Source organism: Thyridium curvatum (assembly GCF_004353045.1).
Source record: "Thyridium curvatum strain D216 chromosome Unknown NODE_27_length_422201_cov_78.887067, whole genome shotgun sequence".
Lineage (NCBI taxonomy): Eukaryota > Fungi > Ascomycota > Sordariomycetes > Thyridiales > Thyridiaceae > Thyridium > Thyridium curvatum.
In genome coordinates, this window is record NW_022156782.1 from 329,510 (window position 1) to 343,895 (window position 14,386).

The 14,386-nt window shown below is 53.8% G+C and overlaps 6 protein-coding genes across 6 annotated transcripts; 3 read left to right on the plus strand and 3 right to left on the minus strand.

Moving 5' to 3' along the window:
• Positions 1–271: 271 nt before the first annotated feature.
• E0L32_005322 (uncharacterized protein) lies at positions 272–4,417 on the plus strand (the record flags this gene model as incomplete). The annotated part of the gene is made up of 7 exons (XM_031139831.1): positions 272–465; positions 697–897; positions 1,350–1,982; positions 2,269–2,416; positions 2,470–2,798; positions 2,852–3,767; positions 3,842–4,417. The coding sequence occupies 7 exons, from the start codon at positions 272–274 to the stop codon at positions 4,415–4,417; spliced, it is 2,997 nt and encodes a 998-aa protein (XP_030996341.1).
• Positions 4,418–4,585: 168 nt separating this feature from the next.
• Positions 4,586–4,888, minus strand: E0L32_005323 (uncharacterized protein; the record flags this gene model as incomplete). The annotated part of the gene is made up of 1 exon (XM_031139832.1): positions 4,586–4,888. The coding sequence occupies one exon, from the start codon at positions 4,886–4,888 to the stop codon at positions 4,586–4,588; it is 303 nt and encodes a 100-aa protein (XP_030996342.1).
• Positions 4,889–5,320: 432 nt separating this feature from the next.
• E0L32_005324 (uncharacterized protein) lies at positions 5,321–7,702 on the minus strand (the record flags this gene model as incomplete). Its single annotated transcript, XM_031139833.1, has 5 exons — positions 5,321–5,422; positions 5,496–6,836; positions 6,898–6,929; positions 6,986–7,604; positions 7,679–7,702. The coding sequence occupies 5 exons, from the start codon at positions 7,700–7,702 to the stop codon at positions 5,321–5,323; spliced, it is 2,118 nt and encodes a 705-aa protein (XP_030996343.1).
• A 726-nt stretch (positions 7,703–8,428) lies between these two features.
• On the plus strand, positions 8,429–9,476 carry E0L32_005325 (uncharacterized protein; the record flags this gene model as incomplete). The annotated part of the gene is made up of 2 exons (XM_031139834.1): positions 8,429–9,303; positions 9,365–9,476. The coding sequence occupies 2 exons, from the start codon at positions 8,429–8,431 to the stop codon at positions 9,474–9,476; spliced, it is 987 nt and encodes a 328-aa protein (XP_030996344.1).
• Positions 9,477–9,830: 354 nt separating this feature from the next.
• E0L32_005326 (uncharacterized protein) lies at positions 9,831–10,805 on the minus strand (the record flags this gene model as incomplete). The annotated part of the gene is made up of 1 exon (XM_031139835.1): positions 9,831–10,805. One exon carries the CDS (start codon positions 10,803–10,805, stop codon positions 9,831–9,833), a length of 975 nt encoding a protein of 324 aa, XP_030996345.1.
• A 2,106-nt stretch (positions 10,806–12,911) lies between these two features.
• Positions 12,912–14,266, plus strand: E0L32_005327 (uncharacterized protein; the record flags this gene model as incomplete). Its single annotated transcript, XM_031139837.1, has 3 exons — positions 12,912–13,229; positions 13,310–14,036; positions 14,103–14,266. The coding sequence occupies 3 exons, from the start codon at positions 12,912–12,914 to the stop codon at positions 14,264–14,266; spliced, it is 1,209 nt and encodes a 402-aa protein (XP_030996346.1).
• Between the last annotated feature and the right edge of the window lie 120 nt (positions 14,267–14,386).

Below are 14,386 nucleotides of genomic sequence, written 5' to 3' on the forward strand. Positions count from 1 at the left end.
CACCATGTCCAACATTATGCTACCTAGATAGTTTATATGGACGACCAGCTCCATCTTGTGGGATTGAGAAGGTGCGGTCTGGTCCTGTGAACATTGCATACCACGCCTTCCTTTCTGTGGTGCTGTGTCGTGCAACCTTTCAGAACGATACCTGGAGCTCGATCTGGTCGGTCGACGCTGGAAGACCACCCGCATTGATCCAACCTGACATATTGACAGAACATACAGCACTGGGAAGCCGCTAGCAAGTAACAACCCGCTCAACCAAATCATGGCCGGGAAGAGCGGCGGCATCCCAGGCGTCAAGGAGCCCTTTGGCGACCTCGAGCCCTGGTCCGAGCCGGCGTGGTACAACACGCTCGACTCGCCGTACTACGACGACAGCCACCGCGCGCTGCGGCGGTACGTGCGCGACTACCTCGAGGAGCACGTGCTGCCGTGCTCGGAGCAATGGGAGAGGCAGGGGTGGGTGCCGCGCGAGGAGGTGCTGCGGTTCGCGAGGGCCGGGCTCGCGTTCCCGGACATACCGCGGGAGTACAGGCGGGGGATCGAGCTGCCGGCGGGGATTCCGGACGAGCGTGAGTTTCGCCCTGACCCCTTTTGTTGTTTGGCTGCGTCTCTTTGAGAGAGGAGGGAAGTGAAGAGGGTAGTTTGGGGGAGGGCGCGACTTACTGACTGTTTCTGGCGGCTGGGCAGAATGGGACGTCTTCCACATGATGGTCTACTACGACGAGACGTCGCGGGTGCAGTCCGGGGCGCTGGCGGGCCTGACGGGCGGGACGACGATCGGGGCGCCGCCCATCGTGCGGTGGGGCACGGCGGAGCAGAGGGGGAAGTGGCTGCCGGGTATCTTTACGGGGGAGACGAGGTTTGCGCTCGCGGCGACGGAGCCAACTGGTATGTTTTCCCCTCTCGTCGTTCTTTTGCATACATTGCTGGTGTTTGTTTTTGGAAAGAGGAGGTAGCTCACAGTACAGCACTCAGGTGGTTCGGATCTGGCGAACCTAAAGACGACGGCTAGGAAGACGCCGGACGACAGGTTTTATGTGGTCAACGGGCACAAGGTCAGTTAGAGACGGGTTTCAGCGGGTGTGACCGGAAGGAATTTGGCTGATGAAATGGTGGCCGCAGAAATGGATTACGGGTGCTTTGTCGTCGACGCACCTGACGACTGCCGTTCGGACGGGAGGTCCTGGGAAGGATGGTGTTTCGGTGTTGGTCATACCAACTGACTTGCCCGGATATTCGGCGAGGAAGATTGACAACAGCGGTCTGAATGCCGGTGGTAGGTTTGACTCTGATCCGAAGCTCCCTGGGGCTCCGCTGACGACGTGCTGCTGATCAGCGAGTGCGTGGGTCGACTTTGAGGATGTCCACGTTCCTGTTGAGAACCTGATCGGCAAGGAAAACGAAGGCTTCAAGGTCCTCATGGGCAGTAAGTACCTCCTGTTACCAGACCAGAATCACCGGTCCCTAGACGTGCATCTCTCGCTGAACGACAATGTGCAAGACTTCAACAAGGAGCGCCTCATCATGGCCATCAACATGAACCGCAAGTCGCGCCAGTGCCTCTCCATCGCCCTCGACTACGCCCAGATGCGCCACACCTTTGGCAAGCCCCTGATCTCGCACCAGATCATCCGCCACAAGTTCGTGCACATGGCGCGCTACGTCGAGTCGCACTTCGCCTGGCTCGAGCAGATCGCGTACCACATCCGGCGCCACGGCTGGGACGCCCCCGGGCTCGCGTCGCGCCTGGCCATGGCCAAGATCCACGGCGGGCGCGTGCTCGAGGCGTGCAACCGCGAGGCGCAGCAGGTGCTCGGCGGCGCGGGCTACCAGAGGGGCGGGATCGGGGCCGTGGTGGAGCAGATCAGCCGCGACCTGAGGATGCTGGTCGTCGGGGGCGGGAGCGAGGAGATCCTGGCCGACTTGGCGATGCGGCAGGAGTTGGCGGCGGCCAAGAAGAGGGAGTCTATGTTGTAGAGTTGCGTAGCTCTCCTTCTTTTCGAAGTTATTAATCAATGGCACTAGAATCAAAGACACTGAAGACCCCGTACCCGTTGCTGTAATTGAATGGCCAATCAGTACAAGCCATAGCTTTCTTGCCAAGTCAAAACCGAGAAGAGGGTATCCATTTCGTCTACTTCTTTCAATTGCTGGATCTTCCCCGCGAAGATGAGGCCCAGCCCAGCTAGAAAATTGTGACCAATTGGCTGCCTGTGCCCGCCCTGATCTGACCTTCATGTGGAGACTGGGTAATCTCAGACTTGGACAACAAACATCCCCTTCGTTCGTACCCGTATCAGGCAACCCACATCAGATCCTGATTTGCCTGGTCAGAGCCGGGACCTCGGAATTCGTCGTGATGTTGCAGAAGCTACCACCTGAACTGCTATCGGCAGTTTTCGAAGATGTGAGAATGATCTGTCGCGAAGTCCCGTGATCTCTACTGACCGCCTTCGCCAGGTGTCGAAGAATGATCTCAGAAACTTATGTCAGGTCTCAAAGCTGTTATACTCGGCTACTATACCGTGTCTTTACCGAACAATAGAGTTTGAGCCGGATAACGAGAAGGATGTGTCTGTATTCTCGCTGGAAAGCCACACTGAAGCTCGTGATAAGGGGTACTTTCGGCACGCGCGGTGCATTGAAGTCGCGGCTCCATTTCACTCCAACATTGATCCTTACATGCGTTGCGTGCATCATTTCACACGGCCAGAATATGAGGTCGAGTTTGCGACGGATTTCATGCCGTTTCTAAGCTCATGTACACCAGGAAGACTACGAGAGTTCAGGTATGTTCCGTGGGACTTGTTCCGTCCAACTCCGCTGATCAAACGCTTCCCAGTTGGACACTTGGAACCTGTATACCCCAGACCATACTCGGGCCCAACGGCTATTTAAACACGCATCAGAAAGAAATAGAAACCATTCGGCTGATTACGGATGGAAGTTGCAGCAGCGAGGATGCGCCAGACGGCCTCGATCTCAGTTGCTTCGTCAACCTCAAACGGCTTTCCTGGAGCGGACTGGCCCAGAATAAGGACGTCAAAGCTCTAGCCGACCTTCTTCAGAAACGTGCTCATCAGTTACTAGAGCTGGATCTGGACCTGGAGAACTACTTGAGTTTGACCCTGCCTGGAGAAGACCCATGTATCTTTCCGGTGCAACTACTCAGGCTACAGAGGCCAGTGCAACTGATGTTTCCCGTTTTGCGAAGCCTCTCGCTGTGCCAGGTATCCTTCACCACGGACCTGGACTTGCCAATGGAGCAGTGTGGGTACGAGATCTCTGACGCAACAAGAATGATGTTCGAGGCGTTTGACTTCACAAGCCTGGCCTCTTTAAAGTTGCGGCATTGCGCCGGGTGGGAACACCTCATCACTCACCTTACGAAGTCTGCGGCGCCATTGGCTCTGCAGTCGTTCGAAGTACAATATGTACCTACTGGCATAAATGCCGACTCTGCCTCGATCATAGCGCCCTTCCTCAGAAGCTTCAAGGGCCTAGTTAATCTCTTTCTGCTCATCTCCAACTCCGCCCCAAGCTGGGACATATGGCTTGCGTTGCGTGGACACAGGGCGACACTACGCCGCTTTGTGCATCACCAACGTACCCAAGCCGAAGCCGAGTTCCCTCTAGAGCTTGATGGTTTGCAGATGGGGTTTACTAGTGGTAAAGACTTTGAAGGCGATGATGGATCCAATCCGCTAAGTACGTTGGATCTCACCAGTGTCGGTGTATGCGCCAGCCTTCAGTACATGGTGAGTGCTACATGATTTTCTTGACACAGCCCGGATTATGACAAGCTTTGCGTACTGATCATCTTGTCCCCTAGCCCTTCATGGTCAAGCCTTTCACGGAAAATCCCACTTTACGATTTTTACATGTGCGACGGTCTGCTGGGGACATTCGTACGATATTCGACGCCATGACGGCGCGACCTCTTTCCAGGTCAGTCTCTTTCGATAGCACCTCAAGTGACGGGGCTGGCGGGAGGCGCTCTCCGAGCAACAAGGACTCGGAGCAGGAGAGCATTGATGGAACAGATCAGGACAGGCCAATCGAGACTTCCCCTGGGGCTGTGACGTGGACGCAGTTTCCCGAGGATGAAGAGGAAATAGAAAGCTTCCTACAATGGGTCTTTGGCCCGAAAGGGGTTGTCTCGCTTCGTATAGTCGCGTATGGAGACTTTTCCCGGGACGGACGACACACTGAGTGCCAGAGGGTTTATTGCCGCAACGAGGAAGCCTTTGATCCTCAAGGACATCACCTAGGAGACGATGCTATCCCCAACTTTCGCAGGGTGAAAGGAGCAGACGGAGAGCTGTTGGCGCTGTTCCATGAGAACGAGGATGTCCTCTGCGCTCTGCCTTTGGAGCCCCTCTTCAATTACCCGTCAAGGGACTGGTGAGTATTCACTGGCGGCATTACTCTTCGAACACCGTGATATATTGACAGCCACTATCAGGGATGATCTCTATGGATATATAGGATAGCGAGCCTTCCCCCAGGCACTTGCTCCCAAAGTTGCCTCCACCCATTGATGTCGTCTCAAGCCCAAGTCTCGACTGGGCCCAAGTCAGCTTGGCTGTGGCTTGCATGTGCCGGTGCAGTTGGTGTCGCTGTTGGGGTCGCACTCGGTCCCCGCATCGTCGATGCAGACTTCGCCGTCGATGCACTCGATATGGTAACTGCCGCCGCAGTGAAGTGGTTTGTAGCACATCTCGATGCTAACGCCGTCGGATGGAAAGGAGACACATCGCATTCCTTCAGGACAGAAGAGATTGCATGCAGGCGCGGCTCGGGGCGCGGCGGGCGCGGTGGGCGCGGTCGCTGCCAGGACCGCGAGCGTTGAGATGATGGCGAGTGTGAATGATTTCATGGTGGATTTGTGTCTAATTATGAAGGATGGCTTTTAATATTATAAGGTTACTTGATGATGAGATTATCGAGGATCAAAAACTCGGTGTTGAGAGGCACCTCTGAGCAATTTATATTTTGGCGGCTAAACTCAGAAGCTCACGACACTCATTAAATACCATGCTAGACGAGTTTCTGAGTGTTTCTAAAATTACCTAAGTAAAAGGTCAGATGTCGTCAAATGATTCACATATTGCGGCGAATGAACGGCGATCCATTCCAGAGCACTGAAGCCCATGGCACGGGTCGAGGACGGCACACATCTCACAAAGCTTGTTTGGTTACACAATGACGTTGCTTGCCAATGGAGATTCATATCGCGTGTTCCTGTGGTGTACTTTTGTTCGTGAGCACCATGCTCGGGCGGAATTGCTTCTCGGCGGGAGATTGGACGTCACAAAAGACCCAGCGGACCCGATGCAGCGGCATCCAAGATCCAAGAGTTCAGGTCGATATCCTCTCCGATCGAATCCTGGAAGTGACTATCAAGAGGACCCTGAAAAATGACCCGTCAATATAGAGCACTTGATGACGCATATCTCTGATGCGTTAGGAATGCGTAGACTTACCCAATCGAGGAATTCCATCCCGTCTAAAGTCGGAGAAAACGACTCTTCTACCATAGGCATATCGGCACTGGAAGGCGGTATGTCGCCAGCGCCAAGCGTCGTGCTCATGTATCTGGTCACCCTCTCGATTGTAGAGCTGATGGCATGTGCAGCAACGCGAGCTTCAGCGGAGTAAGGAGTTGCCTCGTCCCATATCTCGCGCGCCACCTGCATAGCCGCGAAATACGTCACCAGATCATCTCCGTCCCTAGATCCAGAGGATCCAGAGGACGCCGTCTCGAGGGCTGGGTATTGGGTTCTGATCGTGAGCTCGAGGCATATGACCATAGCCGCGAGAATGAAGTCATTCGCGGTGAGGGCAGAAACGAACCACCTGTCCTCGTAGAGTCTCCCGGCCGGCTGCATGGCTTCTGCCTGTCGGGCGCAGATGCACAGCGCCGCCTCGAGACACGCGCGCCGAGACGGGCCGTAGACGGGATCCCGACGGTGCGAGGTGACGTACTTGCGGTGGAGGACGATGATGCTCTTCAGGTAGAGAATCTCGATCGTCGCTCTGTTCATGATGAGCCCGGGGCTGTCTACCACTGACTGCCTCAGCGGCTTGTATTTTATGCACTCGGGTAGAGCCTGGTAGGTTTCTCGAAGCTTCGCGTCGAGAGCTAGTGTCTTCTCATATGGAGGCGGGATAAGAGACCGGGTGTGGTTAACAACTGTCTTAAACAACAACATGACGGATTGCTTGGCGATCGTGTACAAGATAGGCGTGTAATCCGATAGCGGCCGGGAAGGAGGCAAAGTCGCCACCCCGGGGTAGAAGTCGGAGTACTCCAAGTTCCTAGGAAGCTCCGCATCGCAATTATCGGCGGGAATCATGCTCGGCAGCCCCATCTGGAAGGACATGAGCGCGTCGATCTGGAAGATGCTGACCCACACTCGACGACGCATCTCGCCGTCGAAGGGAGACAGTGGCTGCCCACCCGAGCCGGATGAAGGGCTGCCAAACCTGGATGGGTCACGGTGGTAGCCTAGACGTATCGCGAGGCGAATCACGACGCCCATGAGCATCCACAGATTGACGTCCGAGTCCTTGGCCCGCGTGAAGCAGCTCTGCACATGGATCATCAGGGTCTCGACGGCATGTCTCTCAGAACGGGCGTAGCGGCCGAGCACGAGACATTGCTCAGTTCGCTTTGAGAGGGCGATAGGCGAGGGCATGTTGTGCTGTACGCCCCTTCCAAATGTCGACACGTCGTATAGGCTCGAACCCAGGCTTAGAACTGAGAAGAGGAGAGCCACCCAGACGGGCGAGGTCTTTTGTGGATTTTGCCAAAACTCTTCGTACTGCAGGTATGTCAGTATGAATTGCCATTCTAAGGACCTAAGATGAAGAGATAATGCTCACTTCTTGTTGGAACTTTACAGGGTGAAGGATAGCTTCACGATTATCGGTCAACTCGCTGATCTGGCCGTCAAATTCAAGCAAAACTCACGCAAGATTGTGAACCGCGACTGGAAGTACTGAGACACAAGACTATCACAGATGTGTCTCGCGGGCATCGCCTTGATAATATGATCCATAGTCGAAGGCTCGAATACTCCGAAGACGAGATCATGGCTGTCCATCTCAGGCTCAGACCCTATCCCATCAGTACTTGGCGTTGCTTGCTCTACCGCCTGACCCGGCTCGATGATGGCACCTGAGGTGAGTTGTTCTCTGATGCCCCTGATGTCCTCGAGGATAGATGACCAATGATTAGAGTCAACATAGCTCGCCTGAATACCATGGAGCTGCGTGCCACCAGTGAGTTCTGCTCGATCTTCACTGGGAATCCCCGAGTCGTAGATAGGAGTGCATTGTGTTCCAGCCACTCCTGCTCTGCCTGAAGCATTTTGGCCATTCGTTGAGGCCGCGAACGTGCTAGAGGGCGTGAGGGCATTGATGTCGACGCCTTTCTGTGCCAGAGAGGAGATGAGACTCTCCAGGTGCCTGAGGCGCTCGCTGATAGAGTCCCTTGGACGCCTGTCATTCCTGTCGGCGTTGGGCGCGTACTGGCAGACGGACTCTTTGCCCCTCCTCACGCAGGTATCGCATGGGAACGCTCGATTGCACTTCAGTCTGTTGGTCACTTGCTTAGTCTCACATCTATCACATGGCAGAGTGAGTGCTATAATAGCATACTCACTTCCGTACTCGGCAGGGCTCGCATGATTTGGGTGGTCGATTCCGTTTCTCTACCTTCGCATCGCTCATGGCCGAGAAATCAGACGAGAGGAATTGAAGCTATGCTTGAGACCTTCTCCGTACGAGTGTCTGAACAATAAATAAAGATGCGGGTGTTAGTATGGAGATAAGTGTTGACCTACAGCAGAATCCCCTGTAGACACCAGATACATTATGTTCTCCAACCAGTCTGACACAAGGGATGCCATGACTCCGCCTACTTGGTAAGCTTTAAGTGCGGAGTTAATAAATCCGCTTCATTCCAACGTAGTCTCCATCTGTCTCATCGTTGTCCCACTTATCTTTTCACTCCACGAGTAAGATCCCAACTGGCTACTAACAGAAGTACTTGCCTAGCCGTCAAGCCCAATCGAGTTTAGGTAGTGGGATAGCCCTTTCGTGTACCAAAGTAAGGATATTCATTGTTAATCTTGAGGTATCTCCTGATGAACCTCCTTCACTATTCTGACCCTGTTCCGGATGCTAAAAACTAGCGCCCCTGTGCCCACACGCCGCCTTCGCATACCGTTACATGGAGATAATACACCCGAGAGAGTGTTGTTGAAGTTTGATGAACATGGGCGTAGTACTTAAGGGAGAGAAAGAGGACGGACTATAATAGTAGTTGCAATGCAAACCTCATTATTCATTAGTCGCCAATATTACAGAATACCTGACAAACCGACAAATTGTTCCTCGGCCTCTCTCTAAAATGGCCATCCTAACATCCTTATATGGGGGCCTGAATGTTCTCTACTCCAATCTCTTTGTCACCCTCCCCATTCCCGAAGAAGCTCCCGACCTCAGTGAGCAGACAATCATTGTAACGGGCTCCAATACGGGACTTGGATATGAGACTAGCCAACATCTTCTGCGACTTGGAGTTGGCAAGCTCATCATGGGTGTCCGCAATCTGGACAAGGGAGAGAAGGCACGGATTGAGCTCTTGAAAGCAACCAAGCGATCACTAGATACCATTGAGGTGTGGCAGGTTGACTCAGAGAGTTACGACTCGGTCAAGAAGTTTGCAGATCGCGCAAACAATCTACCTCGTCTCGATGCCGTACTTGCCAACGCGGGCATATTGACCAATCACTTCAGCTTGTCTCAAGGCAACGAGAAGACCGTCACTGTCAATGTCATCTCCGTCTTCCTGCTCGGTCTCCTGCTTCTGCCCAAGCTACGCTCCGCACCGTCTGCCGGCAGGTTCGTCGTCCCCAATTCGGCACTCCACTACATCGCCCACACCAAGGAGATTGTCCCAACTAAGAATAAGACTATCTTCGACCGCCTAAACGACCCAGAGCAGTCGGACATGGCAAATCGCTACTCGCTCAGCAAGCTTCTGGTGCTCTATGTCGTGCGGGAGCTCGCCGAGAGGACCAAGTTGTCTGTGAAGGGGGATGTCATCTTCAACACGCCCAATCCTAGCTATTGCAAGTCTGGCCTGCTGAACGAGCCGGGAAACACGGCCCCTCTAGACTTCATGGCACGAACCACTGAGATGGGCAGTCGAGCGATCCTGAATGGAGTGCTGGCCGGTCCCGAAAGCAATGGCCACTACCTGAATAATTGCCACGTGTCGTGGTATGTGATATAAAGTGCCCCTCGCCCGTGCTCTGGGATGCAAAGACTAACTTCTCACCAGTCCGGCGGCCCACGTCACCAACAAGACAGGTTCACAGATCCAGAAGGCATTCGTTGACGAGCTGCTGGAGAAGTTGGAAGTGATATCTCCAGGCATCTCTGCCAGTCTGTAAAGATAGAAGGCCGGTTGGGCATGTTTCTTTCGATCAACCTTTTGGGAGCTAGCATGGCCACTGGGTTCTTTAAGGCGCCCTGTCTGAATGTATTATTTTAAGCGTTCATTTCCGCAAATCCAGAAATTATCCATGTCAGCACTTTTGGCCAAGAACTTGCGTGTCATGCTCAGATGTCTGCACTTCACACTATCATAGGACAATTGTCGTAGAGATATATCGGTGAGGCAGGACGAAGAGCAATGTGATTAGCAGCAGTAGAAGAAACCCAGAATGACACAGAGGGAGCAGGTGTCCATCCAATTCTTTGAACGATCTTGTCGGCAAGAGGAAGAAAACAGAACTGTAAACACTTCAAGCTGTGGCACCGGTCGGTCGGTTCTTTGAGTCACCGGGTACCGTGATTCTGATGCGATGCTCGATTGCCAATTCCACCACTGCAGCACGAAGTGACTCCTTAAGAGCGGTGCTCCGAACACATTTAGGAATAAGCTCGTAAAAGTCGACGGAAAGTTTTCGAGTCAGACGCGCCGATCCTCTCGTCGGCATCTCTGCAATGAGCTCGTTCATCACCCCTGTATAGCCCGTTAATCCTCTGTTGAAGCCTTGCTGGCTAATCTCGTCATGATGGGTATGATAGTAGAACAACATAATTGCAACGTCGGTCATGTTGAATGTGTATTCAAAGCCCCAGAAGCGATTGCCCATGAACTCCAAAACCTCTTTGTCCGGCATCACACCTTGGTCTATACACTGGTCCACCATCCAGCAAAGATGTCGTGCCAGTTCCTTGATGTGCCGCATCACAAAACGGCCCATAACCCATTTTGGGCACCAGAAGCTACCTCTAAGTGGGTGTATTCCGAGGCCGTAGTCGACGAGAAGCATATGCTCAAAAAGAGATGGAATCACGAACTCCGCCTGGAGGCTACCTATGTCGAATGCAAAGGAATCGAATTCAGTTCCGCCGGTGAGAGGCTCGAGCTGGCCACCGCTCTCCAGTTCATAGAGCACTGCTGCGACAGATTGAAGAACGGGAGAGAGGTAAGTGTCGAAGCGATACTGGCCCCATCGGTAGTCGATTGGCTCCTCGCCCTGGTACATGAAAGCATCGAGGAACGAGCCGAGCGTTCCATTGTCTCCCGAGATGCTCTGAAGCAGTCGCTGTACTGCCCGACCCCAGGGATCATCCGTCAAGTGCCTCTTTTCCTCCGTTGATTGCGTTCCTCGTTCAGGGCGGATGGCAGGATGCGCAATGGTAGCAGAAGCTTCGCAGAGTTGGCTTAAACGCTCAAGGTCAGCATCGCCAAGGGGATCGAGATCAGTCATGATGACGATGAAGTATGGGGAGCGACTTGGGTATGCAGAGTTCCGTTGGTGGGAAGAACGAACAAGGGCTAGGAGAGCCTACATGTAGTGCTTGTGATCGGACCTTGATCCGGGCATTCGAGCACCTACCAAGTCCTACCAAGTTGAGGTATCTAGTTCGATGCGACTCCCGAGTCGGGCTTGCCAGGAATGTTGAGTACATTAGCTCAGAAAGAACCATGGCTACCGATGGGAGGTATTCTGCTCATTCCCCCGACATCGCAAACTTGCGGGACTGCCAACCACAAAAGTCGCTGAAAAAGGTACCTACCTAGGTACCGACTTAGGTGCATTCGACGTACCTTAGGGACTGTACCTACCTTAGGTACTATCCCTTGGTGACTGCTTTTGCGCCGGGATCTCCCACGGTCATGAATGATAATCGACTGAAGCCATGCACCGTGGTTTGGAGACCGACAAACAGCCTAGGCCGAACTCAGCCAGTAGGTTTCGTTGGGCTGGCATGCAACCCAACGAAACCTATGAGCATCAGCCATGAAGAACTATTGAGAGTGTCGATGAGGGTACCTGGGCCTTACATGCCACTGAATCGCTCTTGCGAGATACGCGAAGTCAGCGAACTAGCCTTCTCGCAAGAGTGGTTATCTTAACAATCAATATCTTTGTCACATCCGGGCCCTGGGACTCGGAAGGGCTATCCCACTACCTAAATCCGATGGGCTTGATGGATAGTCAAGTACTTCTGTTAGCAGTCCGTCAACTAACTAATCTGACTATCGGTTAGCAACCAAGCCCCAAAATCACCAGTGTTCAGGTCACCGAACTGAGGTAACTACTGATAGTAGAACGCTACATAGCCGCCCCACCAATGAATTTGAATCTGAATCTGAATCTGAAGTCAAGGTGGTGTCCTAGGACGGAGGTAGTCCCAAGACAGAGGTAGTCCTAAGGAGACAAAACTACAGACGATCTGATCTGATAGGTTGCAGGAGGGTTGCGGTTAAACACTGGTCTACTTGCCATAGATCCCCAGCGTAGAACGTCAAAAGCTGGTACATACAGACGATCTGGTTGGAGGAAGATTGCAGTTGAAGTACGTATCTGCATGCTAGTATAGTTGTAGTATTACCTCAGAGATATATCTATAGTTTCCCAGTATTACCTGGCAGGTCGATGCCAGATAGCGATATCTAGAGTATGTCCGATTTCGGCGCATAGCAACTCCACATGACAGGCTCATATGAGGCTTAGGTGCGGCTCAGGAGGGACCGGAAGTTACTCAGGGCTGGGGACGAAAAGGGTATTTGAAACGGTTCGTTTCCAACGTCGACTTTATTGGAAGTGACTGGATGAGCTAGCTGTCGGAATGTTCCTTTGAGGCCGTCCCGCATATGAGATAAGGACATAAATTTGACATCTCTGTACCACCTCCACGCATCGGAGACGGTATCTTGGTCAAATTGTTTTAACAAGTCAGACATGAGCATCTGGCCAACTTCGGAAGGGAGGTAAGCCGTGGCCGGGTCGGGTGCCGGAACTGGGGCGTGGTTCGTCCTTCGGAACGTCCCCTTGAAATTGAGCGATCCTTTGAATCACTAAATCCTAAACGCTCCTTGGTCTGATGAACCAACTACATCCTGCCCGGGGTGACACGGGGCTACTCATTGGTCGCGTGCCGTCCGGCTTCCCGAGTTACCTGCTGTGACACGGTGATACAGTCCACATCCGCTTCCCGCTGATAAGGAACGTGCGTACACGTTGCTACCCTCTAGCCGTTGATACCAACATCGGGACTATTTCTCATGGGAATTGTCGCCTTTTTCCGAGCCTAGTCCGTCTAGTCATCGCACAAGGAGGTTTAGATGAGCAGTCGTGCTCGCACATCATTGATCACGCCATCACTTAGACCAATGTCGCACTAGTGAACCCCCAGCTGCGGATCACCACCACCATCGTCTCCAGGGAGCCGGGCATGTATTAAGAAGGTAGGGTATAAGAGAGCGAATGCCCCAACAAGATGTAGACATGCTCCAACGTTGAAATTTACTCAGTTGTGAGTCTCGTATCTGGACGATTCTGCTTTTTTCTTTTCTCACTAAGCACGCCATGGCACCCGGAGCAATCGTTGACGACTTCATCTCGGAGCCTGTCCAGGTTACCAAGAAGGTCACCAGGCCAGTACCAAAGTCGATCTTCCCAGACGGCATCCGCACGTCGGGCCAGCAACCTCCCATCTACGAGTTGCTCAAGCCCTACTCGGAGTTCCCCAAACACATCACGGGTCCCACCGTCTGGAAGAAGGAGGACTACATCGACCACGCGGATCGATGGATACACGCATTCACCGACGACGAGGTACAAGAGATCAGCGATGCTGCCGATAAGTTTATTGAAAGCGGCATCCCACTGACTGGAATTGCCAAGGTCAGTCCAGCCCGCGTGCCGGATTTCCTGCAGCCAAGGTCACACAGCTCACTAACACATGCAACCGCACCCTCTCGCAGAAGCACTTCGTCCTCCCCACCCTCAGCAAGAGGCTAGAGACCCTCCGGGAGGACCTCCTCAACGGCAAAGGGTTCATCCTCTTCAAGCGCTTCCCCGCCGACCGGTGGGGCCCTCTCAAGAACGCCGTTGGGTACATGGGCCTCGGCACGCACCTGGGCTACTTTGTATCGCAGAACGGCCGCGGCCACGTCCTGGGCCACGTCAAGGACGTCGACGAGGACCCGACGCAGATCCACCGCGTGCGCATCTACCGCACCTCGGCGCGCCAGTTCTTCCACACCGACCCGGGCGACCTCGTCGGCCTGCTCTGCGTGCACCGCGCCCAGGAGGGCGGCGAGAGCGACATCGTCAGCTCGCAGAACGTGTGGAACGCGCTGCAGCGCGAGCACCCGGACGTCGCCGAGCTGCTGGCGAGGCCCGTGTGGTACTTTGACCGCAAGGGCGAGGTGTCCCAGGGCGAGGAGGAGTGGATCCGGGCGCCCGTCTTCTACGTCGAGCCCACGGGCAAGGGTCGCGTGTACGCAAAGTGGGATCCGTACTTTGTGCGGTCCCTGACGCGCTTCTCGGACAGGGGCGTCATCCCACCGCTGAGCGAGGAGCAGGAACGCGCGATCAAGGTGCTCGAGGAGACGTGCCAGAGGTTGGCGCTGCACATGGTGCTCGAGGTCGGCGACATTCAGTTCCTCAACAACAGTCACCTCTTCCACGCGAGGACGGCATACAAGGGTAGGTGTCACTGTCTCTTGCTGCAAGCCCAATGCCCGGTCATTGTACTAACATTGTGATCTGTAGATCATGCCCCCCCTGCGCCAAGACGGCACCTTCTGCGCCTGTGGCTATCGACGCCGAGGACCGAAGGTGGTTGGAGCCTAGCCACCCCCGATAATGATGAACTGAAGCGTGAAGGTATCCAAGTAAATGACACGCCACCCAGGGCGCCGCTTGATGCGGAGTAACTTTTAGCGATTTCCTAGTTGTAATGAGCACTGAATGATGACGAGAACTATTTCAAGAGCCCTTAGAGCTGATTCAGTTTACATGACCTTAGCTGTGCTCCAAATCGAACTTCAGCCTCT